This window comes from Dermacentor andersoni, chromosome 2 (assembly GCF_023375885.2).
Source record: "Dermacentor andersoni chromosome 2, qqDerAnde1_hic_scaffold, whole genome shotgun sequence".
Classification (NCBI taxonomy): Eukaryota; Metazoa; Arthropoda; class Arachnida; order Ixodida; family Ixodidae; genus Dermacentor; species Dermacentor andersoni.
In genome coordinates this window covers 75,360,993-75,388,562 of record NC_092815.1, presented here as the reverse complement: position 1 = coordinate 75,388,562, position 27,570 = coordinate 75,360,993, and the positions used below count along the sequence as shown (strand labels likewise).

The following is a 27,570-nucleotide window of genomic DNA, read 5'->3' as shown; positions in this document are numbered from 1 at the left end:
GATTCATCAAACACTGCCGATTTAAAAACAGGGCGCACACTGGTTTTCTAGTAGCCGAAGAGATCACTGAAGCAGAGAAATATTGGATCAGACATGTACAGCAGCAAGCTTTCAGCGAAGATATAAGTTCGATTTCAACAGGTACATCAGCAAAGACAACCTCTCGCATCAAAGACCTCAACCCGTTCTTGGATGCGGACAGCATCCTCCGGCTGGGCGGGCGCCTGTTCCACCTTGACGCATCAGAGGAGGTAAAACACCCAGTCATCCTCCCGCACTATCATCACTTTTCTACGTTACTGACAATGTGAGCACACTGCGAAATACTACACGGAAGCGTGAGAGACACCCTGTCACAGTTGCGAGAGCACTATTGGATCTGCCGGGCAAGAACATTAGTGAAGAAAGTCATACACGGCTGCTATACGTGCAGACGTTTCAGAATTGGCCCTGGCGACGTTCCAACTGCTCCTATAGTACGTCATTGCGTAAGGCCGACGAACCCATTCGAAGTCACTGAAGTTGACTTCGCAGGACCACTATTTGTTGTGACTCAAGCCGGAGAAACAAAATGTTACATAGCGCTCTTCGCATGTGCCACATCACGGGCAGTGCACCTGGAACTGGTTTCCAGCATGACCTCAGAAGCATTCCTCATGTCTTTATGACACTTTGTAGCGCGAAGGGATCTACCTCACGTGATTTATTCAGATAACGCGAGAACATTTAAGAAGACGTCAAAAGACTTAGAGAAGCTTTTCAAGTTGCTTTCCCAAGAGGACGTAACGGCATACTTAAGCCAGAAGAGTATCGCTTGGAAGTTTATTCTTCCCAGCGCACCATGGTGGGGTGGCTGGTGGGAGCATCTGGTCAGGACGATCAAGCTTCCACTGAGAAAGGTTCTTGGCAAAGCTCAACTTAACTTTGAAGAGCTGGCAACTGTGCTTACGGAAGTCGAAACGGTTGTGAACTCCAGGCCTCTCACCTACGTTGAGTCGGACAGCGAAGAACCTTGTGCATTAACACCAGCAGACCTCATCATAGGACGGAGACTAGTAATAATGCTACCACAGGGCAGCAATGACGTGTCAGTGAACTGTACACGCACGGAAGCTGTCCGACGACACGCCTACAGGAAATGCCTAACTGAGAACTTCTGGAAGAGGTGGACGAAAGAATATCTGCTGCAACTTCAAACAGCGCACTTTTCCCGTGCGAGACCCACCAACGAAATAAAGACAGAAGATATTGTTATAGTCCACGCCAAGAAATTACCTCGACAAACGTGGAAACTCGCAAGGGTTCTTGAAGTCTACAAGGGTGTTGATGGCCATGACCGCTCTTGCAAGATTCAACAACAGCAAGGAGTTATTATCACCAGACCAATACAAAAACTTTATTTGCTCGAGCTGAACGAGTGATTTGGCGGCCGGGAGTGTGTTGAATTAATCTCAGCACAATCTCGGATCAAAGAAGAAGCGCCTCCTTCCTGGAGGGAGACCGTGCTCACGAGTACGTGCAGCCAGGGACTACCTGAATGGCAAAAAATAAAAGAATGCCTGATGCTTTGAACCTCGCTTCTTGTCAGTAAACCGTACGTCATCTTAAACACCAAGTTATTCTTTTTATATATTTGGGTGGTAAAATAACAGTGCGTTACAAACGGGAGCGCGGTAGAATCATGCAAATATGGTACCCTATGCCAGCAGAAAACGTTCACCAATACTTTGCATTTTTTGTCACCCATGCCTTTTCTTTCCTTCTTACATGACCCGAGTAGCCTTGTTTTATTCAGTTTTGGATCTTAGATTGCGAGATGTCGGTCGAACAGATGCACAGCCTTGGCTGATGGTTCATTACGAAGCCAGTGGGAATTGACCACAGCAATTTGTCATGAACTGCAATCCTGTAGCAGGCACATCTGCTTCCTTATTTGGTGCATCTGTTATGTAAACATCCTGCACTGAGTAAAAATATACATTGTTCAAGTATGCTGTAATAATGTGCAATTATACACAGAAAACAAAATTATGAAAATACACGCAAGCTTTGGGGAGCTCAATATAAATGGCTCTAATGCTTTCACTGGCTCATTCAAGAATGTTGGCTATATCATTCATGCCAATCACACTAGAGAAACTGATCCCTACTGAAAGCATTGAATATATAGGGAGGCCAACAGTGTCGCCCATTTGTCTTGAACACGTCGCAAACTTATTCCCCTACCATGGGGAAAATGACCATCTTTTGTACTAGGTTTTGTACTACTTAGCCGAGCACATCATTCAACACAGAGTGTCACGCTACATTGAGGAACACGAACTCGTCTCACACAACATGGTAGGGTTTCGACCCCGCCATTCCACCCAAGATGCCATGTTACTCCTAAAGAGACAGATCTTCGACGTTAAAACAAGAGGCGTTCGAGGCATCCTCGCCCTTGATCTCACAAAAGCATTCGACACCGTCTCACACTGCTTCGTACTGGAGTCTGTGGCAGGCCTCGGCCTCGACCAGAGATTTCAGAAGTACGTATGCTCCTTCCTAAATGACAGAGAAGCCCGACTGCGAGTCTCACAACTTAAGTCGGACCCCTACACGCTGGGCTCTGTCGGAAAACCGCAAGGCTCAGTCATCTCTCCATTATTATTTAATATAGTGATGAAGGGACTCGCAGACAAACTACGAGACATCCCAAATGTAAACTGCACTCTATACGCATATGACACTACCATCTGGAGCCCGGGAGGCTCCCTGGCAGACATGGAGCAGGCATTACAGTCTGCCCTAGATGCTACGAAAGAGTACCTACTAGACACAGGAATGAAACTATCCTCCAAGAAATCGGAACTCTTACTATTTCGCAAGTCTTGCCAAGGAGGTCACTACCTATCTCCTCTAGACGAACTTCCGATCGCACTACACACAAGAGATGAACAACAGATTCCGCGGGTCAACCACATATGCATTCTTGGGCTCCTAATCGAAGCCACCGGATGCCACGGACACACGATCAAACTCTTAACCGCCAAAACCGAAAACTTGATAAGACTCATTCACAGAGTCTCGGGGCGCAGGAAGGGTCTCTGCAAAGATAACATTCTGCGTGTATACCACGCAATCCTTAAGAGCCACATTAATTACATCGCCTCTGCCCACAACTGGACGAAAATAGAAAAGATGAAACTAAACATACTCACGCGCAAGAGCATCAAACAGGTCTTGGGCATTCCACAAAGAGCAAGTACAGCAAAGATTGATCAGCTAGGCATGCACAACAACATCAACGAAGTGATTGAGGCTCAGACTATGGCGCAAGTACTCCGCTTATCCTCGTCGAAAGCCGGTAGATTAATCCTAAATGAAGCCAATGTCTCCCCTTCTCCCCATCTAGAGCATGCGGTTACCCTACCGAGCGATTAGAGACAACTACAAAGTCTCACCGTTTCCCAGAGACGTCCACCCACAACACAATATGGGTAGGCACCGGGCCCGCGCCCGCGCGATTCTCGACCGCATCGACGTGGCTCGTGAAGCTACCGCACTTGTGGACACAGCCCAGTACGGCAACACATCTACTTTCGCGATAGCATTCATGGACGGCAACGGAACGTTACGATCATCCGCATCGGTTAAAACAACCACCAGCGCTAAAGCAGAACAAATAACCGTAGCCATCGCCATGGCAGACCCCACATATACCCATGTCTTCACGGACTCGCGTGCCGCAATTCGGGCCTATGAATGTGGCAACGTATCTAAAGAAGTAGCGCATATACTACTAGCGAGCTCAAAAGAGAGCAAACGGTGCCTCTCCTGGTTCCCCGCTCACATGGGGAAAGACACTCACCCGCAAAAAGCTGAATGAAACGGCCCACGACCGTGCGCGAGAACTTGCCTGTCGTGACAGTCCCACAACCTCCGAGAGGCTGGACATTCAGTTTAATGACTCGCTACTCACTTACCAAGAAATCACGTTACACTATCGAAACGGCAGAACCAAATACCCGCTCCCGCATGTCAAACTCAAACGTGCGCAGGTGGCCGCGTTTCGAATGCTACAAACGGACTCGTATCCGTAACGAGGCCTACTAAATCACTACAACTCAGACATTCCGGCAAACTGCCCAGACTGCCCAGAACTTTATAGCTCACTCTCGCACATGCTATGGCAATGTACCACGTTACCAGAAAGGGCCCTCTCTCCAGTGAGCCCGAATGGGAAGAAGCCCTCAAAAGCCCGGACCTCAAACTCGAACTCAAGGCCGTCCAGAGGGCCCAAGAACTGGCAGAGCATCATCACCATGTTCCCGTCCCGACTTGGGCGTCGCCTACGGTTTTGGCCGGAGGAGTTCCCCATGTGGCATCTGCAATGGCTTGAAACTTCTCAGGACTTCAATAAAGTTCTTGACTGACATTTCGAAAAGAAATTATTTTACTCAAAACTTTATGCAATACTACATGAAAGCAAAGCAGAATGAATCTGCTTTTCAGTCATGCAACTTTTGTAAATTAACGAGATCTATGTCATCAAAAAGATATACATTGCCAAAACAAGAACGTAGAATAAAATTACACAAATGCTTTTAAAGATGTGCTTATATGTAAAAAGAAAAAATGCTAGAGCCTTTCTGAAATATACAAATGTCTTGCTATCTCATAGCCGCTATCTGCAAAGAAATAAAAATTTTCTCTTAAAAACTAGTTGTGCTACAGAAATTTACATGGAGGCACGGCAGTTGTGCATTCCATGCAGCAAAGCAGTTGCTCAATGTGAAACAAAGGGGACTCTTGCAAGTCTTACAGGAAACTCTTGTTTTCTGTTGCATTTTGCTGTCATAATGTTTCTTGCAGTTTCGGTATGTCTCCACGCTAGCTGGCTGGCGCTGAATAGCTTCAATTGGTGGGGGAGCATGAACTAGAAGGGCACCCTCAAGTTAAAATTATGGGGTTTAATGTGCCAAAACCACTTTCTGATTATGAGGCACGTCGTAGTGGAGGACTCCGGAAATTTCGACCACCTGAGGCTCTTTAACGTGCACTGTTAAGAACGGCCAGCTGCAGTGCAAGTTTGCCAGCCTTCTACGCCAGCGGTGGCAACCTCATCTTGGAACGCCGCCGCCAACCTCTAGCCACGGCGTGACTAAGGCGACTTTGTGTCGGGAACAATGCGCGCATCCTCCACTCTCCATCGTTTCAGCTAGGATGCGTTTGACGAAGCAGGCTTTGTGCTGAAACCGCCACCGTTATGCTCTAGCCTCGTCGCCGTTGTGACTGAAGGATTTCAACGAAGCAGGCTTTGTGCGCAACACGACAACGTGGGCCTGATCTGCTACGGGTGGGGGAGTTGCCGCGGGAAAGCCGACTAAGGCTCCTTCCCACGCGCCGACCAAGACGCAAGACAATGTGCTACCCGGGCGCGCTACCCGGAACGACTCCGAGTTCTACGAAATTCGTGTGGTGTCGATTTCGGACCGTGAACATGTGTGCATGTGCGTGAGTCCTCATCCTCCTCCAAGTCAAGAGCCCGCCTCCTCCAAAAGGGCGGGTCATCTACAATGACGTCGAACTATGACGTCGAGCGGAGTGCATATAAGCAGCGATTGTGTGCTCGTTGTCATGCTCGAAATGTACCCGTGAGCTGTGTGCTCGTAAGCTGTTTGCTGTATGCTCATCTTGCGGGCTCCATTTGGGAGTCACGCTAGACTGTCGATGTATCTCATGTTCAACTGTAAATAACATGTAAATAAATCCTGCTCTCCTAAGTCCCGACGAAGAGTCAAGCTCCTTCCTACAGCTACGACTGCCAAATCTTACATCTGAATGGCAGCGGTGAGATTAGCCTACAGCTCGTAGATCGTCCGACAACTCTAACAAATGGTGGCAGCCGCGAGATCGTCTGACGACTCTTACAGCACCTAAATCTAAGTACAAGGGTGTTTTCGCATTTCGCCCCCATCGAAATGCGGCCGCCGCGGCTGGGATTCTGTCCCGCGACTTCGTGCTCAGCAGCCCAACACCATAGCCACTGAGCAACCACGGCGGGTACCCTCAAGTTCTGGGTTATTTCCATCGTTGTCGCTATCAGCATCAAAGTCGGATGAAAAGGCGGCATCCTCTGACTCGCTGCTGCTAGAGCCATCAATAAAATCAACTGCAAATGCAGTGCAATCGCAAGATGTACGATTGCACTGGAGGCCATTTTCACTTTCAACTGTGACGAGCGCTTGCGCGTCTTCAGAGCCAATTCAAAAATTACCGCCAAGCATCCGTTAGTTCACGCTCCTCCACCAATATATTAGTAAAGTAAAAGCCCTTTACAACTTGCTGTCAAATTCGGTGTTCATTCCTCAGCTGCATGGACAACAACAGATGATGGCTGAAATTCCGCTTACAAATCCAGCACGGTTCAATAGAACAGGGTTACCTAACTTTCCTAGCATAAAAACTAGGTTGGTCTGCCTTATGCCTGTAAATTTTGCAATTTTGGCCCCCATTAGAAGGAGTACTAAATTTTGCAACATGTACTCGGTCAATTACGTGACAATTACGTGACAGAATTTGATTCAAGTCACATTCTATGTTGCCGTCACTGGATCTACCTGAAAGCTGAGTACAGTATTGATTTGTCTGAAAGCCGTGAGAAAAGGAGTCCATTCAGATTCGCACGAACGAGCCCAGCTGCTCCGATATGTATGCTTTCCTACAGTTGCTAAATCTTATTATTTACTAGCTGCATTCTAAATACCATCATAAAATTTATTGTAATAAGTACAGGTAATTAAATTTACTGCTACGCTTGTGGATGTCCGTCGATCTAACATATCTGGTAAAGTGCAGCACCTGCACTGTTAAGAGCCATTCTAACGGGATTTATAAAGGATTTAAAAAAAAATACAAGAACATGCACCTTGTGAGAACAATGTGAAGCCAGTTTCACTCAGTAGGATTGGCCGGAGTGTATGGCTTCTGTAAGGGGAGAACCCCATTACTTCATCATGGTTACACAGTTGAAGTGCTGTAAGTCAATTTCGGCCATCTACTTATACCTTTTTAATACTAAATCACATTCTCTAACACATTTCCAAAAAAAATTTTCTTAACATCAAAGTCACTGAAATGTCACCAATCCTTAGTCTCACTGCTAAAATCTAGTGACAAAATGCTGAGTACCAGAGCCCGGAGTTGGAAGCAGCGGAATGCCATTCACTACAGTGAAAAGGCAGAGGTGATAAGGTGGGTCACTTTGTAGTTACTTCATGAAATAAATGTGTGCATATTTATTATATAAAAAAGGTAAAAAATAGCAGGAAAAATAGAAAAAGTATGAAGCTACAAGACAAGTCTCTTCACTTTCAAAATTGAATGAGATGTAATGGCAATAGATGAAGGAAGCCTATGTTTGTTCCGATAGACATGCTTACACAAGCACCTGATATGTTTCCAGCATAATGTCCACCAAGATGACAGTTTGCAAGGTGTACTCTTCCATTCTAGCTCCAGAGCAATTCAGACAGACCCATAGATAAATGCTAAGATATGATAAATGATAAAGATGCTAAGATATGATAAATGATAAATGGTGCCTTGATACTACGATTCTCCACACAGGGTGGTGGCACATCTGGTTGCGTCCTCATATTGTGTCCGAACAGAATATCGTTTCAAAACTTATTATTTTTAATAAGTTAAAAGCAAATCCAAAGCACAGTGTATGACCATTAAAGGGGCCCTGAACCACTTTTTATTAAAGTAGAGAAAGGCATTTGAAGTGAAAATAGGCTATTTCAAAAATACTTTGCCGCAATAAGTACTTCAATTCATTCAGCAGAAGCGGAGTTATTGGCAATCAAACACGGCCTTGCACTGCGAAGGCTACGGCGCTGTGGGACGTGCCCACAATGCTCCACTTTCTAAATGTTATCGTGGTGCACAGTTCAAATTTCATTTTGCATGTTAACATAGACACCACGACTTCTGCCTTTGGTGCCTACAATGCGCTAAGCATAAGCCAAACGCGATTGTCCTCAGTGAGCCGCAGTGTGCTTAGCCAGTGGACTCGTGGCGGCACCCCGTGGCGGCCACGGTGTCTACGCCATGTAGCCGACCACAGCTTGATGTCAACCATCAGCCAATAGCAGCCGTCTAAGGGAATGGCGAAATAGTGCGTCCGATGACGAACTAGTGCATCTAGAAGAGAGTGAGGACAGGGCCTTTTGTTGAAAACGGAGTGTTTGAGAGAAAAGTGACTTCACGATCAACTTGCGAGCTCCACACACCGCATACGACAGCAAAGCTTGGCTGAGATGTTCACAGCAGCGTATGCTACCCGCAAACTATGCTATTTCAACAAGCCCGAGGGGTGGATCAGGGCCCCTTTAAACATACACTGATAAAGGAACACCGTCATTGCAGACATCTAAGCTAAAGTATAAGCCCATGCATTCAGCTTGTGAATATTTTCTGCCTATAGTATAGTATTTACTACCTGTATATGTCTAGTGCCTTAAATGTTTTGCTGAAAAACACATTCGCACTACGCTCTGAAATGCAACAAGCTATACATGAGCAAAGTAATGTGAGAAAGAGCAGCATAGTGATACACTTCAAGAAAGGGAAAGCCTATAGGCAAAATATACAGCTGTCATTTAAGTAAAAGCACAGGAAGACAGCCTGGAAATTACTGAGATGTGGTTCAAGGCAGCTCACCAATACGTTCCCCTATCTGAAGCCACAGGAGGCCATGCACATCAACTTGAGAGAATTGACAAGACAAAGCCCAAGTTATATGCTTATTGGAAACATGAAAAAAACATCAGTCCAAGTTTATGCCGGCAGTGGTTTTACTTCAATATTCCATCCTCCTCGCTACATCTAATGGTTACAATTAGTGCAAGTATAAATGCTGAGTCACAAGACAAAACTCCCAGAAAACATTTTCCTAAAATTTGGATGCTCAGTGCAAGCAATTGTTGGAAATGACACATCTGGTTAGAGCAGGAATTAAATTAAGCTATCAAACTTGTCTATTCTCATGATACTAACAAAATCTTTGCAGAAATCATATTGACAAACTGATTAACAAATACATTTTGTACGAATCTAGGGAAATTTTTTATCCATGTCAGGTGAAAACTGGCCTCGGAGGTTGGCAGCACTGTTGCCTCGACATGAGTACCTCAAGCTGTCAACATAATTCTGCTATTCTGTCACTTCGATAGAACTATTACGGTCCAGGAGTAGTGTACCTAGGTCACAAATGGAAGGTCATGAGTTTCATTTTTCGGTCATGAGTTTCGTTTGCATAAAAGGAATTTTTTCTGCTCAGCTCAGTGACATTTTGATAACAAGCAAACGAGCAAACATTCTCAGTGCCGATCTCATCAATGGCTCTCGCCATTAAAAGCATGAGTTCAAGACAATGGTTGCAGCTGTCACAACTGTGATGCGCCTAATTTGTTGGCCTCTCTTGGTTTCTCTTTTATCTTTCCTTATTCTTGTAGAGAAGGGCAACGTTGCTCCATTACCAAGCTGCTATTCAATCACAAACTTTAGCTGTCAGACAGCCCGTCTAGTGTTGTTCTTACAGGTTCTACACTTTCTGAACTAATCTAGAATGACCTCGCTATTAAAGTATGTTGCCTCACGAACCATCTGCCGCAAAACTTTTTCAAATCCTTCAAGTATAAGAGGAGTTATACATAGTTATCAGACCAATCAGCAGCTTTCTCTCTCCTTTCGTCTCCATTAGCCTGCTGGAAGCTACACAGGGGAGAAGCCCAAGGAGACAAAGCCCCGCCCAAAAGCCGAGTGTCTCGGTGCCGAGAGGGCTTGTCGTGACACCCCATGGCAGCTGCAGTAGACTATGTTACACAGCATGCCACTGTTATAGAGAAGGCTACATGCAGTACAAGAAGCTACATGCGACTGCCATATGTAGACCAACAGTGCAAAGATGAAATCATTTTTCTGCCTTTTAGAGATTGCAGAAACATATCTATTTCACTTATTCAACTCAAAATTAGCAATAGGAGTACTGCTGAGAATGTTCTTGGGATCATCAAATCAGCCAATGGCAGATAGTGGGCATCGTTCCTTGCGATGATGCTGCATGAAGACATTGCAGAGGCGAGAACAAGCGATTTCTCATTGTTTTTGATACAAGACTAAATTCCTTGCTGCATGCAGTGCAATAAGATTTGGCTCATGTGTTCACAGGTGCCTCTTCTACAGACTAGGAACATTTTTTTACTATGTTCTATGTTAAAAAAGTGTATTCAGGACCCCTTTAATGTTTGTAATCTGTGCATGCTGGAAACACTCTTACAAACCTGCCAGTCACACAAGCCTGCCACACCTGCTTGTGTTACCTTGGCCAACAGCCATGTTTTTACTATCAGCCTATGAAAAAAAAAAGAAGCTATCTGTGAGAACTACAGTGCCAGTGGTGATGGTGGATATGGCCACATGGTTTTGACTGAGTGACCAATTGGGAACGTTGGCCTTTCTGCACCAATGCCAGTAGGACATTACATCATCTCCTTATGCTGGCTTTCTTAATTTTACATCATGCCTTGATGTACGCTGGTTTTCTCGACCTGAACCACATGCGCATGAGTTTTCAATCAATTCAAGGAGTACAAGTGTATTTGAGATTTCAAAAGCATTGCAGATCTTGTTTAGTAAAATCAAGAGTATTCAAGGTTGTGGGGTCTTTCAGTCTCACAGAAGTACCGACCACCGCGGGTTCAAGCATAGTGAGTCACAGGGCCATGTCAGTCATCGCCTCTAGCGCCGCTGCGCACGAGCTCAGGCCACATGGGGCTACTGAGCGATGCATGCAAGAACACAGTATTGGCCCAAGTTGATGGAAACCGTTTATTGCCTCAGGCGGCACCTGACACTGCACAAACGCCCAGTCCCAGTGCAGCGGGGAACCTAAGGGGTTCCCCGCTGGCTTGTCCGAGTGGCATGTCCCGGGCTGGGTCAAGCAATCGGGCAATCTCCTTCGGCTTGGGCCTCCGATAAGTGCAGCTCAGCATGGTACAACCTTGTGTGAGCACTAGGCACCCTTTCTTCGGCTTAGTGTACAGAAAGGATCAACACAAGGTACACCCTCCCCAAACGGGCAAAGGCACCATGCACAAGCTCAAGTCATGGTCACAAAAGTGCCGGCGGAAGGGAGGAAGCATGTACGTACTCAGCGCAGTCCCAAGGAAGAAGAGGCATGCTACTGCCCCGACAGTAGCCACCAGCAGCCCTCCTCACAAACCATCAAGAGTGGAGCGCCACCGTTGACAACCAGAAGGGTGGAGAGGGTGAGGTGTAGGGATGACAGAACAGGTGAAGGCGCCCGCACAATGGCGCCAGTGAATTCATCCTTAATTCCCACAAGGTTTCCAAGGAGATGTACAAACTCCGTGTGCGTGATAGAGGAATCATCCAGTTGTCACGAACATTCTGAGATGAGACTATAACAGATGCCTGTCATACTGTCCTATGTCAAAAACAACCAACACCTATTTTTTTTCAGGCATCAACAAAAGTATAATTACTGCAAGATGCGTTTTTTATTTTGGGTACAAAATCTGGCACAGCAAGGCTTAGGCTACAGAATATGATGTTCTATGTCTCATTGCTCCACATGCACGTGCCTGCCAGAAAAGGCAAGTGTCTGATAATCCAAGAGGCCTAGAGTGCCCAAAGAGTGACAATGTGGGAAAAAGACATGCCATGATATGTGAAGCTGAGCCACCACTGAGATGTCATATGCCATTAAGAGCATTGGAATTTCAAGAACACGGTTTTTTGTTTTTATTACTTGCTGCTTCAGTCAGCCTAGCTCTACTCAGTCACTTTTCATATAAGATCAAATTTTTTCGAATTTTCGCAAATTTTCACAAATCCTCAAAAACCACCTTGCTGTAATGACCTCCTTAGAAGCCACACACAGGTTCTTGACATAAATAAATATTAACACGGAGTCTAAGAAGTGCAGGATGCTTACTCTGAGGTGGCAGTTGGGAAAAAAGTGCTGATGGCCCAACTTCTCCCCTTCTGAATTCAGCTGTGCAAAGAACCAGTTGGTGAACTCCGTGCCCAGCTTCTCCTGGAAGCTGGCCTCCGATGTCTTGCCATCCTTTTCGGTGCTGTTTGATGGAAACTGGCCAGACTTGAGTGCCTGCATTTACCAGTGTTCCCTTTGGAGTGGTGGCCCCACAATGCAATGGGGTACCTATTTTTTCACTAGCTGTTGAATCCTAGCAGTGTTGACTATCAAGTGAATTTTTATTAAATAATGGAGGCAAATGTTAACACATCACACAGTCTGACTATGCACCTAACGAAAACAACAATGCAGCAAAAAATAATTCGAGGTCACAGTTGGCTGCACAAGCTATTAAAGAACTCTGACTAAGCATAGCCAAGAGTGTGGATCTATTCCTTTCTTTGATGAACTGTCATATCACTCAGGAGTCGCAATCAAAGCATGAGGGAAATCATTGAGAAGTATCATATCGACAATGAAGCAGATCTTTGTGTAAGCCAACCAGGTATTTAGTCAAAGAAGGAAATATTGTTTCTAGATGTATGATAGCTTGACACTGTGGCAGCTTGTCCATTTTTGTTGATACTTTGCATGTTTATCGCCACTAAGTTAGGTGTCACCCTATATGTAGCCTCCTTTCTTTCATAAAAATTCAGCTGATGGTACTGTCTTGTCTTTTCCTTCTTCCCATTCAATCTTTTCATGTTGTTTCGAGAAAGAACTAACACTAACTTGCTTACCTTTCAGTTCTGCCGGGTCCTAAAAGGCATGGTATGCTCCTCCAGTGAAGGAAAAACTACATTCTCATGTCTCCAGATGTGACAAACACACGGTAATCTCTTGATTTAGTTCTAGCAGCACGACTACAACCTGTTTTAACGAAATTCATTAAAGCATACCTGTCAACCTGTGAAATTGAGAAGTAGAAAAATTCCATGGTTATGACACCAGAATGGAGGAAGGGAGGATTAGCACACATCTTTACTTAAAATGTTTTTCTGGAGCACACACCATTTGTGGGATACAATAATACCTTATTAATGGTGATTTACCTTTAGAAGCAGCACGCAAGCAGCCTAAAACCATTATATTGAATCGAAACTGAACTCAACACCAAAAACTGGAAAAGTTCTTCTATTTTTGCTTAAACCGGAACTCAACCAAGACATTACTATTTTTTCCACTCTATAGTGACACCAAAAATAACAAAATGGTTGTTGGTTAAGGTTGGCTACCTTCTCTGGAGCTTTTCATCCATGAATTGCCTGCACTTGTGGCTCAACTATGCTACCACACTGGTAAATGCACACTATATTCCTGTGATTTTACAAGTACCAGCAGCGTTAGTACGGTTTTCGACATATCATGTCAGGGGGCACACTAGATGTTGCATTACCATGACAATATTTGGATCGAATACGACGTGCAGACTCACCAGACTGTGATGCGTGCAAAGTGCTCGGGACAGCAGAGAACATATACTTCAGTGTCTTTTCAAAGTGAGCCTAATCCATCATAAGTGAAATGGAGAAAAACGCAAATATTTCATAGATAATCTGCTTAATGTGAATGGCACATAATTTTTCTTGGATTCATAGGCAGCAATGAAATATGTAACTGGGACTTGTAAAATAAATCTACCCTATGTAGCTTAGCTACAATATGGATTCGGCTTTTTGTTGTGACACAACAAATTGTCCTACTGTGAATGGATATATATTTAATTGAGGCCCTTTGAATTATCTTGAATTTCTGCTTTTGTCTCACCTTTGTTGTGTCTGTGCATGAGAAGTTGCGTAAGTATATATGGACAGCCACAAGCACAATGCAAAACATGTTTCTGCAAGAGCCCCTTGTTTCTTGTTCTTGAGGCATATTTTGTCGCGCCCTGCCAAGATTTGAAGATATTGTTACGGGGATGTTGCGAGTATACAAAAACTATATTTACAATATATATACCGGATGAGTCAGAATAGTTAAGATGGCTGACCACCAACAACACACAGCAGCCAGTGTCTCCGATCTTCCTCCCTCTTCTCTCATCTTTCTGTAACAGGACCCCCGGGTGGCGAAGTGCTGTTTTGGCGCATGGCAGTCAACGAATTGCGAGCGAAGTATGGCTTCAGCCGCGAAACGTACATGACGTCGACAGGCGGCTGACTTGAGGATGCATCAAAGTGTAGCGGCGAAATCTCGTAATTGACGTCGTTAATTTGGAGTAGGACTTCATAAGGCCCTGTGTAGAGAGAGAGAGAGAAGCTTCAGGGAGAGGCTAACCCGACAATATGGTGACCAGAGGAGCACCCAAGCACCTGGTGCAAAAATAACATTGCGATGGCAGCAGTCGTAACGCTCATTCTGTATATGCTGTGAGGCTAATAAACGAGATTGGGCGACTTGACGTGCCATGTGAGCGCAATCGATGACTTCACGAGCGTACTCAGTTGCAACACGTGGCACAGAAGGGAGGATGGTGTCAAACGGCAGTGTGGGGTCGCGACCAAACAAGAGATAAAAGGGTGAATATCCTGCGGTGTCATGTCGGGACAAGTTATACGTGAATGTCATGTAAGCCAGCGTAGTGTCCCAGTCGCGGTGATTGTTGGAGACGTATGTCGACAGCATCTCTGTGATTGTTCGGTTGAGACGTTCCGTAAGACCGTTCGTTTGTGGATGGTACGCGGTGGACAGCTTGTGCTCAGTGGCACAAGAGCGGAGGAGGTCGTCGACAACTCGAGACAACGAGTGGCCGCAGTCTGTAAATAACTGTCGAGGTGCACCATGCTGGAGAATGACGTCATGAAGGAGAAAATCGGCGACGTCAGTTTCGTAACTAGTCAGCAACGCCTCTGTTATTGCGTAATCAGTAGTGACGGTGATCCACTTGTTCCCTCTAGTCGTTGTCGGAAAAGGGCCAAGCAGGTCAAGGCCTACGCCAAAGAACGATTCAGAGGGAACTTCAATGGGATTAAGTCGTCCGCAGTGCCAGAGGTGGTTTCTTCCGGCGCTGACACAATTCTCAAGTTGCGACATAACGACGCACAGAGCGGTAGAGACCCGGCCAGAAGAACTGGCGTCATATGCGGTCGTGTGTACGCAAAACTCCAAGGTGTCTTGCCGTCGGTGCATCGTGAAGTTGTACGACAACGGTGGGTTGCAGATGACGAGGAAGGACAAGCAGCACTCAGGGCCATCAGGGTTGATATTGCGACGGTAGAGGAAGCCGTCATGCAGCACGAACATGCGGCACGTGCCGTCGGTGCTGCCAGATTGCACTCCGGCGATGATGGACTGTAAGGATGCATCGCGTTGTTGTTCAGCGCACATGTCGGTCACATCAGTCAAAGCCATCACGCAGGTCACCGGATCATGCGCAACAAGATCGGGAGGATCCACGGGGTGACGCAAGAGGCAGTCAGCATCTTTGTGCAGACGTCCAGTCTTGTATTGGACACTAAATGAAAATTCCTGGAGCCGCAAAGCCCAACGACCAAGCCGTCCAGTCGGGTCCCGGAGGGAAGACAGCCAGCAGAGTGCGTGGTGGTCTGTGACGACCAAAAACGTGTGGCTGTAGAAATATGGCCGGAATTTGGCGACAGCCCAAACTAAAGCCAAGCACTCCTGCCCGGTGACGGAGTAATTTCTCTCGGCATGTGACAGCAGGCAGCTGGCATAAGCTATCACGCACTCGGTACCATCTTGGTGTTGGGCGAGAACAGCACCGATTCCATAGCTGCTTGCGTCAGTGTGGACTTCGGTCGATGCAGACGGATGAAAGTGAGCAAGTATAGGAGGAGTGGTCAGAAACCCAATGAGAACGGCGAACGCGTGAGCCTGCTCCGGGCCCCATGAGAATGGCGTGTTCTTCTTTAGATCTGTCAAAGGCCGAGCAACGTCAGCGAAGTTTTTGATGAAACGGCGAAAGTAAGAACACAGGCAAATGAAGCAGCACACATCAAAGGCAGAACGTGGCACAGGGAAACTGCGTACGGCGCGAACTTTTTCCGGATCTGGTCGGACACTGGATGCGTCAATGAGGTGTCCCAACACGGTGATCTGACGGTGCCCGAATTGACACTTAGTGGAGTTCACTCGAAGGCCGGCTTTTCGGAAGACTGCAAGAATTGCAGAAAGTCGGGTAAGATGGCTGCCGAACGTGGGACAAAAAACAATAACGTCGTCAAGGTAACAAAGACAGGGGGTACATTTATAGCCCTGCAGAAGAGAGTCCATCATACGTTCAAATGTCGCAGGAGCATTGCATAGGCCAAAGGGCATGACTCTGAACTGATATAAGCAATCCGGCGTGATAAAGGCCGTCTTCTCACGGTCCATTTCATGAACTGAAATCTGCCAGTAGCCGGATCGAAGATCGATGGACGGGAAGTATTTAGCTCCATGCAAGCAGTCCAAGGTGTCAATGATGCGTGGTAGTGGGTAGCAGTCTTTTCGCGTGATCTTATTTAAGTGGCAATAATCTACGCAATAACGCCAGGTACCATCTTTCTTTTTCACAAGGACGACAGGTGAAGCCCAGGGCTAGCTGATGGCTCGACGACCCCTTTGTAAAGCATTTTGTCCCCTTCTAATTGGATGACTCGACGTTCAGCATGTGATACACGATAGGGACGCCGACAAATAGGATTCGTATCTCCAGTGTTTATACGGTGGTGAACAACAGATGTTTAGCCCAATGGCCTGTCGCCGAAATCAAAGATGTCACTGTATGATTCAAGCAGGAGTCGTATGTCCGTAGCCTGTGCAAAGGTGAGGTCAGGTGCAATCATTTTCGCTAAGTCATCCGTTAAGGAATCAGAGCTGTCAGCTGCAATTGGTGCTAAGAAGCCACTCTCGGCATTCAGACTCTCAATGTCAAATTCGCAACCGCTAGAAACGCTGGCCAAGAACATGCCGGCCAGAAGCACTTGAGGGCACAGGCTGAAATTAAGAAGTGGTAGAAGGACGTCATTATTTGTAACCGCGACCAACGTATGTGAAACAGCAACGTTCCAGTTCAAAAGCACGTCAATGATGGGGTGAAACACATATTCACCGTCAGGAACCTGTGGCTGGGCGGTCAAAGTGACGTAAGTAACTGCTTCGGGTGACAGACGCACATCTTGAAGCGAGCACAAGCGCAGTGGGGCGGTACTCAGAGCATCGGTGAGTTGAGGCAGTTCTAACTGAAGAACGCCTGTCGCGCAGTCAATGAGAACAGAATGAGTGGATAAAAAGTCCCATCCAATGATAACGTCCTGAGGGCAGCTGTCGATCACAGCAAAGAGAACAGAAGTAGGGCAGCCAGCTATAATTAAATGCGCAGTACACATTCCAAGAACAACCAGCACACCGCCGTCGGCCACACGAAGCACTCCGGCAGCTGCTGGGGTGAGGACCTTCTTTAAACGTCTACGCAGGCTAGCACTCATCACAGATACGTGGGCTCCAGTGTCGACGAATGCTTGGACAGGTACGCCGTCTATTTTGACGTCAATTACACTTCTCCTTGTGGGCACAGACAGAGGATTTGCTGCAGTAGTCGGCAATGCAGCACCACCTCCGAGGGCTGCATTTCCTAGTTTTCCGAAAGGGTGTGGCCAAATGCCACAGGGGACGAAAAGCGACATGGCTGCGGCGAACGGGAAGATGGGCGACGTGCTTACGGTGAACAAGACTGGTGTCCGCGCGGCAATGGTGAGTGGCTGTACCAAGTGTTCCGAGCAGAGTTGGTAGCTCTGTTAGACTCGGCGATGGGCGAAACATTGCGGGTATTTCCATCAAAACGGCTCAGGTTGGTCGGCGTGCGAGGTGTTGTGGCCATGAGTTGCGACAGTATCGGGCGACATGACCAATATCGGGCGACATGACCAATACGGCGACAGGTGAAACATATCGGTTGGTCGTCCGCAGTTCTCCACTCAGTCGGGTTGCGATAACGTGGAGAGAAGCGTTGGGGTGGAGCGAAAATAGTAGAAGGGCGTTCGTTAGCTCCGGGATTGGTGACAGCACACACAGACTGTAAACCAATGTTTTCAAGTTCCTGGCGAATGATGGCTTGTATGAGGGGAACTGAAAATGTGGTAGCATCAGGGCTAAGCGAACAGAAAGCTGCGGGCACCATCGCATCCAGTTGACGTCTAACGATTTGCACCACGTCCTCTGATGGCGACGCATGCTGCTGTGCAGGTTGATCTTCACACATCGACGTTGCGGCAGTATTGGGAAGTCTGGCGAATGGTTGCAAGACGCGTCGGCTTTTGGCCTGCTCGAATTGTCGGCACTCTTTAATGATTACACCAACTGTAGAGCACCTCTTGCACATGATCAGATTAAACGCGTCATCAGCAATGCCCTTAAGCACGTGGCCGACCTTCTCAGCTTTTGTCATGTCGTGATCAGTTTTACGACAAAGTGCCAGCACCTTCTGGATGTACGAGACATAGGACTCCGTGGGGAATCGGGCACGGGAGGCCAGTTCCTGCTTTGCGGCAATTTTACGGCCGGCTGGTTTGCCAAACGACTCTGTCAATTTCTCTTTGCATTGGTCCCAGCTGGTTAGGTCCTCTTCGTGGCTTTCGTACCACACCTTTGCCATGCCTCTTAGGTAGAACAACAGGTTAGCTAGCATAAGCGTAGGGTCCCATCTGTTGATTCCACTCACGCGTTCGTACATGGCCATCTACTCTTCAACTTCGGCGCCATCAGTCCTGCAGAAAGTTCCAGGATCCTTGGGTTGCACAACGACAACCGAAGGTGACAGCGACGTAGCTGGCGACGATGACGTTGGAAGCGGCAACAACGCTGATCCCGAGAGCTCACCGTCGGTCATGGTGCGGACAGTGATACGACTTCCACTTCGGAACTCCGTTTCCAGTCGTGGTACCCCGCACCTCTCACCAATATGTAACGGGGATGTTGCGAGTATATAAAAACTATATTTACAATATATATATATACAGGATGAGTCAGAATAGCTAAGATGGCTGACCACCAACAACACGCAGCAGCCAGTGTCTCCGATCTTCTTCCTCTCTCTTCTCTCATCCTTCCGTAACAATATGTCATTTTTGCTAGGCCTCAAGGGATTTACCCCACAAGTTTCACAAGCCATTAAATTGAAGTTCTGTCGTTCTGTCATAAGATTCAGTTTAACAAATTTCGTTCCAGTTTTTCACTGACACCTCTAATACAAACATGCATTTCAATGCTCCTTTTGGGTAGTCACACTTCAGCAGAGGTGCACCTTTTAGAGTTCTCCTTGATGGACGTACACTCGCCCACAAAATGTGGCAGGGCACACGAGAGTACGGCCGCACACAACAGAGTGATAGCGCAGCCGTGCGCTGAAGCAAACCTGTGCTCGCACAGCATTGGAGTGCGTAACTTCGCATCATCTGCTGTATTAAATGCTACAGGCCCACCAAGCCTGCATTACTGAAATGAAATTAGGTTTGCTTTCAGTAGCATGTTCCTTTTGCGGTAAGCCAGCTTTGCGTTTGTGTGCCAGATGCAAAAAGAACAGTTTTACCATATCGAGACCCATACACTGTGTTGCAAATTCAATCAGCAACAATTTAGTAGACGATATGAAGCCCTGCTTCAAGCCACCACTATGCAGATTTACTTCGATGTGCAGCTAGGGACTATAGTGCGGCCATGCTGGCCACAACAGTGCACTGGGTAACATGGTCACGCCCGCTCGAGTGCCCCTCAATATTTTGTTGTCAATTGCACCTTCGAAGGACGCCGTCTTACCTGCCGATTGGTCGCCAACTTCTTCATAGTCACTGTCATACATGGCCAGGGGCCACTTTACCAGCGAAAACAAACAAAACTAGACAACATGCTCACGTGGTGCCTTTGGAGCGTTGCAACAGAATAAGCTAATTCGGCTCAAATTAATTGGCAAAGACAAATGATTTGGCTCATTTTTGATTGAAAACACATTCTTCTAACATGTCCTTGCAGTTTAAATTGGCTAATCTTGATATACCTGATTGGAAACAAAGTGTATGACGGTGCAGTTTTGATTTCAAGCGATTTCAGCTTAGTTTTGATTTCTAGATTTGGCTCACTTTGAAAATACACTTACTTGTTGCTTGTCTCTAGTGTGAATGTTAACGGCAGGCATTAACCTCTTCACTAGCGCCAATGAACAATACGCCGGTCAGTGAAAAAATGTTACTGGGCCCTCAGCCAGACATACTATCAACAAAGTCAGCCGTAAACATCACGGCTCTTTTAATTAGTTAACACAGGCCTACATTCAAGCCATTGAATGGGGCCTCATTATCGCTCCTCACTTCCTAATTTTTCTCCTCTTCCCCCTAAGCAGACTAGCAGACCAGAGGACTCTCTGCATTACCTCAATATAGCCTTTCCTTTCTCTCTCCTCCTCACTAAAGATTCGCTTCGAAGAGATTCTAACACTGGTGTTGGATCTGCATAATTCTTTTGTAACTATCTGTGGCCTGAAGAACAACACGCATAATCTTTCAGTGCAGCTAAGTGGCCGCGCCAAGTTCTTGTACAAAATAAATTTTTCCTGATTTCCTGTAATTATTATGCGTCTGTGCAAATGAACTTTAAGTGGTTCGAACTAGTTTGCACCGCTAATTTTTCACTTCGAAGCTCAATTGGAACAGAACCGTTTTCAATGAGCCAGAACGAAAAAGTTTCAGTTCAACACTCTGTTTAGAATGGTGGAGAATGACAAGGAACACATTGTTTTTAGATCAGAGTGGCCTATTCAGCAACTTTGCTGTTGCCAATTTTGCCTGTGACAGGAGCTTACCTGAATTAACTTGCTCAAAGCAAGTTCCCTCTGGTGTATGTTCAACATCAGAAGACTACTAAGGGTATGGTCGGAGAACAGTGAGCTAAACTGTTTCACGAATTATATTTTTGATAAGACTTGATGTAACACTCTTAAAAATCTTAGATTAGGAAAAATTTGTAAGCATTAAGGAAAATTCAGGAGTTGGCAGGTACATTACAGGCAAATAGCGGCAAAAACAAGGTCATCATCATTCCAATTTGGCTTTAGCACACTTGCAGCGCAATTATATCTACTTTAGGTGGGTGGAGGGTCTTTGGTGGAAACTGAACTGCAAGTTTTGCAGAAGCATGCAATTTGCAGGATTTTTCTCGTTTTTAACTTCATAATTCAAGAAAAACTCACTTTCCTTGTTGCCAAAGTTTAAATAACTTAAGATGCAATTTTCCAGATGCACTGTCATTCTCACTCAGCAGTGTTGCTGATAAAGAGTAAAGCACTTTATTTCCCTATAAAAGTACATTTATGTACCCAGATGGTAGGTATCGTGAGAAAAGATCTGTGTGACAGCAGCTTCACTAGGTCCACCTCTGTACATAAAAGGCTGCTACAGAGCCATAAGGGAAAAATGTCAGTGTGGAATGCACTCGATGTGCGAGTGTGGCACTGTGGCCAGATCATACTATTAAATGAAACGTTTAGCATGAGTAGGCTACAGTGTGGTAGACAAGCTCCACCCTTCCCTATCTGCACAAAATTGTGACCCCCATATACAATGAGATGGCGTCCCCATTCTCTGTTTGAATGAGAGCCACTCTCTTGATACTAGCCAAGATCTGACCCTCCATACAGCCTGTCCTCTGCCCTCTATCTATGTACCCTTATGCAGTAACACTTCTTCGATGATGAAATACACTAGGAAATCCACACATACAAACCCATGCACTTGATTCCACATATCAAACCGAACCTGCATGCTTCCAAGTGATTTTGCTCAATTCCTATACCCAGCCCACAAGTCACAGCAACAACAGTGAGAACTGTAGCATGGGCAGTACAACATGGTGCACACAAAGCTCATGCTTTTATGCCAAACAGCAGCAAGAGAAGAAGCCCAAAAGCATTATCATTGGAGCTGAAATTTACTTACATTATCTTCCTGCCAGTGCTGTAGGCATGCATTGATGAGATCAGACTTGGCCAGTGCAGGCGCCACAAAGACGCTTTCACTCCAAAGATAGCGAAACAGTAGTTCTCGTAGAATCTTTTTGCGCCGTAGAAGATCAGCTGGGTTCTGGGTACCACTAAGGATGGCTCTCTCGGCTTCTGCATCATGCACAAAGGCACTTGCTAATAAGCCTTGGGCCAGCAAGCCTTATGTTACACAGCAAGAGCATGGCATTGTTCAGAATAAATTCTTTCTTTTGATATCTATGTGTCTGTAGAACTGAAAATAATAAGCAGGTTTTAAATCTTAATGTTGTGACTTGGGACACTAGAACTTGTAAGTGTATTCACATGCGACTTCAGCAGCATTGTGGCTATGTACATAGGGGCTCCGTGACATTTAACAGGTAGCTTGCTGGCGCAGTAAATCTACATTTGCATTCCGTTTACACTGACCCCTGTATTCAGAAATTAATCTTATCTTGAAGTCCATGTTCGACTTGATTTAAACGACAACTGTCAGGACCGCCTCAATGGAAACGCAACGAGCATCCTGGGCGCAGTCATACCAAGCGTAATTTAGATCAAGCATGGGCTTCAAGTAAATATGCATTTGTGAATACGGGGTGAGTGTCATTTCTATTTCGGCTACTTGTACTTCAGATGAGTATCTGTGAAGTACTGAGTTGGCTCGATCATTTGCGCACGGAAGAACCTATTCATCAAATCGAATTTAGCAGCATAGACAAAATGCCCACTCAACTTTACGAAATATGGAATAACACAGCTTAGGTCAATGCAATTTGGATGCGCGCCAAGTGTGCTTGGCTGAAGGAACGTGACGTCCGTGAAGGTCGTTGGCTCGGTGCATAACAGACAGTCTGAAGTAGTAGACTTTTTTGACTCCCCGAAACCATGCGTTTTTTTTTTCTTTGTGTAATTATGGGGTTCTACGTGCTAAAACCACGATATGATTATGAGGTACTCCTGAAATTTGGACCACCCAGTGTTCTTCAACGCGCATCTAAATCTAAGTACACGGGTGTTTTCGCACTTCGCACCCATCGAAATGCGGCCGCCGAGGTCAGGATTCGATCTCGCCACTTCGTGCTTGGCAGCCCAACACCATAGCCACTAAGGAACCACGGCTGATGGAAACCGTGCGTTGCAGTGAACACAGCGTTACGTTAACTCCATGTTAAAGAGTTATGTTGACACATAACGTCAGATATATGCACTGTTTACAGGAGAGCACACTGCTAAGTAACTATTTCTGAATGTAACTTCTTGCACAACAATGAAGCGCGCCTAAAGCACAAGCGAGCGTTGTGGACGAACGCACCGAAAGTGCTAAGATTTCGTGAGACGTCATGATAATAAAACAGCCAGGAACACAGCAAATCATATAAGTACAAAATCGGTTCAACCACTGCATAGTCTCTCCCATAGGACCAAAAGATTTCGCACAGCTATGCTTTTATACGTGAAAGAACGCCGTATCCCTTCGTGGGGTACAAACCTGCAACGGGATACAATACCATGCACGAGCAAAGAGTTCAGGCATAAAAGAACCTAATATGCGAGCACTATACGCGAGAAAGTATTATTTCCGTGCCAACAAATACATTTCACCTGATCTTTCTGTAAGCTTGATTTGTTTGCAAGTGACAGTCTGGGCCAGTGCGATCACGTCCGCGAGTTCCAGAGCGCCGATGATCTTACTCAGACCTTGTTGCTCTCTTTCTGTGAGCATTTTTGGGCTTTATGTTATTTCGGCACTATTCATCGCATGTTTTTCACAATTTTGGGTTCACAAGTTAAAAATAAAAATAAAACAGTATTACGGGCGGTAACAACTGAACGAATGCACACTCGGGTCGACTTGACTTGGCTAGAATTTGTATTATATGCAAACGACTGCGCGCAAAATATGCATTAAAAGAGGGCGTTAGTGACAAAAACATAAAATATCATAAGTATACAAATACAAAGATTTAATACTTCTAAATACAATTTTTAACAATAAAATATGTAATATTTAAATAAATAAAGGCATTATTTGTTGCACTCACGTTAACGTTTGATACAGTTTCGGTTTCAGTTTTGAAGTCAAATGTGGGCATTGCATGACGAAAATGCGTACAGACAGTAGACTTAAGCTGTAATATTTTGCAGTAATGATGGTTTATTGAAGTAGACAGTTTTGAAGGATGACAATTCATGCACAAATCGAAACAAACATGCGTTGTAAACTTGCATGTAAACTCGCCCCCGTCACAAATGAGCCCACGAACGTGCAACGGGGTTCATGTCTCCGCAGCTGTACCTATGGCTGTACCAAGCTGCTCTCAGTGACAGGCTTGAAGGCGCTCACGCGCGAGTGTTCTAATGTATCTGCTTTGACTAGCACGTCACCGAGAGCAGACTCGCTCGTGAGGAAATAATTACAATTACAACGTAGAAGAGCTTCTTGTTGGACTACTAGGTATCGCTGTCGAGGCATGGCTTTTAACCCCACACTTGAAAGAAAGGGCAGAAGAGAAATATCACGCGTTGCAACCAACTGAAGTTTATTCATGTTACAAGAGTGCATATTACAGTGGGCCACAAATGATAGGCCATGAGGTGCATCACAGGGGCAGATAAATTTGCAGCAAACTTGCACTAATGTGATTATCGCTGTATTCTGATGAATCTTAAAGCTGTACAGCTTTAAGATTCATCAGAATACAGCGAATTTAATGTATGCTGAAATGTCATATATATATAGAATGAGAGCATGCTTTTAATTTGAGGACTCTTATAGCTAAAGGGTGTACCGTGTTTTGCACACTTCTGCAGGCTACTGACCCAGCATCAGCATTATAAATTTGGTATTGTTTTTCTTTTTTCAGAGTCTGAGGATGACCTGAAAAGAAAGATGAAAAGTGGGCGTGTTAGAGTCCGAAGAATCCTCAGCAGCAGTGACAGTGAGGAAAGCGACAAGGACGTCGCAATGCAGGTAAGCATCTTTTTTCGTATAGGGGTGATATTTCTTTTGTGCTTGCGAATGAAGAGTGACGTAATATCTGTGTGATATGCTATTTGCTTCTCTTTACAGACACAAAAAAACAAAAACAAAAAACGGGAAGGGCCCAGCAATAAATTTTTGGAGATACTTGCTGCAAAAAAGAAAAAGCTCACAGAAAAAGACTGCACTGAGCAACAAACTCAACTTTCAGCAGCTCAAGAAGAAGTGGCCCGCCTTAGCTCAACAGTTAAGGAACAAGAAGAACTTAAAGAGCTCCGAGCTCTAAATAGAGAGCTGCAGCGAAAGCTGCTGGATTCATTTGACTGCAAGCAAGGTAAAGAGCTTTTGTTTGGCGCGTGTGAAGAACACAGTAGAAGGAGCAGTGATTTTTGCAGGCAGTATACTCGATTAATAAAAAATAACCATTGTTATGATGCTTTTTCATATTTCACTTCGTGCAACCAATTCACAGGAACCACAGCTAGCATTGCCAGCAGCACAGGCACCACCGCACAGAAGACTGCCGCCAGAGAAAGCACAGGCACCTGAGCTGCCTGATACAGTATGCAACTTGTCATTTATGAGTTCGGGAAGAAGGGTTTATTCCTATTCCTTCCCTTCAACAAGTGTATAGCTGGCATATTCAGTTTTTGTTGGGTTTTCTTTAAATTTGTGATTTGTATTATTTTACAGACTGACATTGGTAGCGGGCTTGAAATAGCAAGCTCTGCTTGGAGGCGGATACAAACCAGCACAAAATACTCTATGTTTGTTAAAGACCTTTTGACAGCGGTGTGGAGTCCAGCAGAGCTGCTTGGGCGGTCTCTGCAAGGTAACTGCAAGTTAAGAAATTTTCTATGGCTATTTTTAATCTGTTCTCTAATTATCTTTGCATTCTTCTTTGTTCTTACACTTTGCAGGAAAGCACGGTCCACGCTTTCCTGACCGCCCGAGAAAAGAGCCGCTGTCACCATGGAAAGTGTCCGTGATACGCGGCGAGTGAAGAACGGATAAGTCATCACGTCTAATACTTCAAATTGTTATTAACTGGGTTCGGCTAGTGAAACTTTACATTTCCTGCTTATTCTGTGTGTATTCTTACTTTTGTTCCACAGAATGCTACAAGGAGCGGTTTCAAAAAAGAAAAAAAGGACTGGTGGCCGAAATGATGCCTGGGGCATTAAAACAAATGAATCGCTTCATTGTAGAAAAGATAAGCGACATTGAGAGGATGGCCAAAAGGTTTGAAAGCTGGCTAATTGCAGGGTAACATTTCAGGCCAGAGAGATGAAGCTGTAGAAAAATTATTTTGCCTGTGCATGCAGTGTCCACAGTACTATATATATGCATGCCAGTACTCGTATCATATTTAACTGCCCACAAATATTGTCTGTGTTGTAGCGGGTGGCAGAGTGATGGAGACGATCCAAGAGCACGTACCGCACTGTTTTATTTCAGTGACAGCGAACTATATATATAGGCTGCTTGCCTATGACGTAACATAAAAAGAACGAATCATGTTTGACACGTGTGGCACAGCACTTCATATCAGTCTGCAATTACCTTCTTGGTATTTAGAGACCAGCTAGCTTTTAGGAAATTGTCAGCACATTTGTCATTACAGAGCTTTTGCCATATTCTCCATGCGCTACAATTTATAGTGTCTGCATATTCATTTTGCCTTTTATTCCTACACTGTTTCGATCAGAGCAACCAAGGAGCTGCTACAAGACAGACCACGAGAATCGATCAGCAGCTGAGCCTATCTGCAGTACGACTTATTTATTTGTTTCATAAAATTTTACTACTTCATTTGCTTTGTGTATTCCATAAATTTCGTGTTTTGTTTATAGCCAATTGGTATTGACTGTATTGACTCAAGCAGCTTTCACTGCTCTTGCTGTACGAGACGTACAACGATCATCATCATCTGTATACTGACGCTTCAACCACGGTGAATGGGTCTGCAGGATCGGTGATCTTTCCTGCAAAACCTTCCACCATAAAGATTCGACTCTCTCACCAGACTACATCGACTGCCGCGGAGCTTGCTGCTATTCGTTGTGCACTTCGTGTAATTTCTGAAGAAATACCCAAGAAATGGAGCGTGTTCACTGACTCCAAGGCTGCACTTCATTGTTTGGTTTCTGCCTTACGCCGAGGACCCCACGAACAACTAGTTCTAGAAATCAGACTGCTGCTTCACCACCTCGTCGAGCAAGGACACGACATCACATTGCAGTGGATTCCAAGCCACTGTGGCATAATGGGCAATGAACTTGCCGACGCAGCAGCACGATCTGCACATGAGGAGGGCTTGCAAGACTCCATTCCATTCTCAAGAACAGACGCTGCAACGAAAATTCGTGTGCTTGCAAATGAAGCCATCAAAACTTTATGGAACACACCAAGCTTAAAACATACACGTCTACACCGACTGGACCCATCCCTTCGACTTCGACCCCCATCTGGACTCTCTCGACTAGAAACAGCAGTACTTTGCCGACTGTGGCTTGGTGTCGCCTACACAAGATCCTTCGCCTTCCGAGTCGGTATGGACGACAGCGC

At 45.5% G+C, this 27,570-nt stretch overlaps 1 protein-coding gene and 1 long non-coding RNA gene across 2 annotated transcripts in view; one reads left to right on the top strand and one right to left on the bottom strand.

The window, feature by feature from the left end:
- The window catches only part of LOC126541823 (uncharacterized protein C3orf38 homolog), a 32,151-nt gene extending 8,272 nt beyond the window's left edge, over positions 1-23,879 (bottom strand). The window contains exons 1-3 of the mRNA XM_050188769.2: positions 23,625-23,879; positions 21,976-22,151; positions 12,008-12,181 (exon numbers count right to left, since the gene is read on the bottom strand). Coding sequence (XP_050044726.1) covers positions 12,008-12,181; positions 21,976-22,151; positions 23,625-23,745 — 471 coding nt within the window. The 5' untranslated portion in view covers positions 23,746-23,879. The remainder of the gene's footprint in view (positions 1-12,007; positions 12,182-21,975; positions 22,152-23,624) is intronic.
- Positions 23,880-24,619: 740 nt separating this feature from the next.
- Positions 24,620-26,808, top strand: LOC129387676 (uncharacterized). The gene is made up of 3 exons (XR_011892524.1): positions 24,620-25,336; positions 25,475-25,834; positions 25,923-26,808. It is a non-coding gene; the product is annotated as an uncharacterized lncRNA (long non-coding RNA).
- Positions 26,809-27,570: the final 762 nt, after the last annotated feature.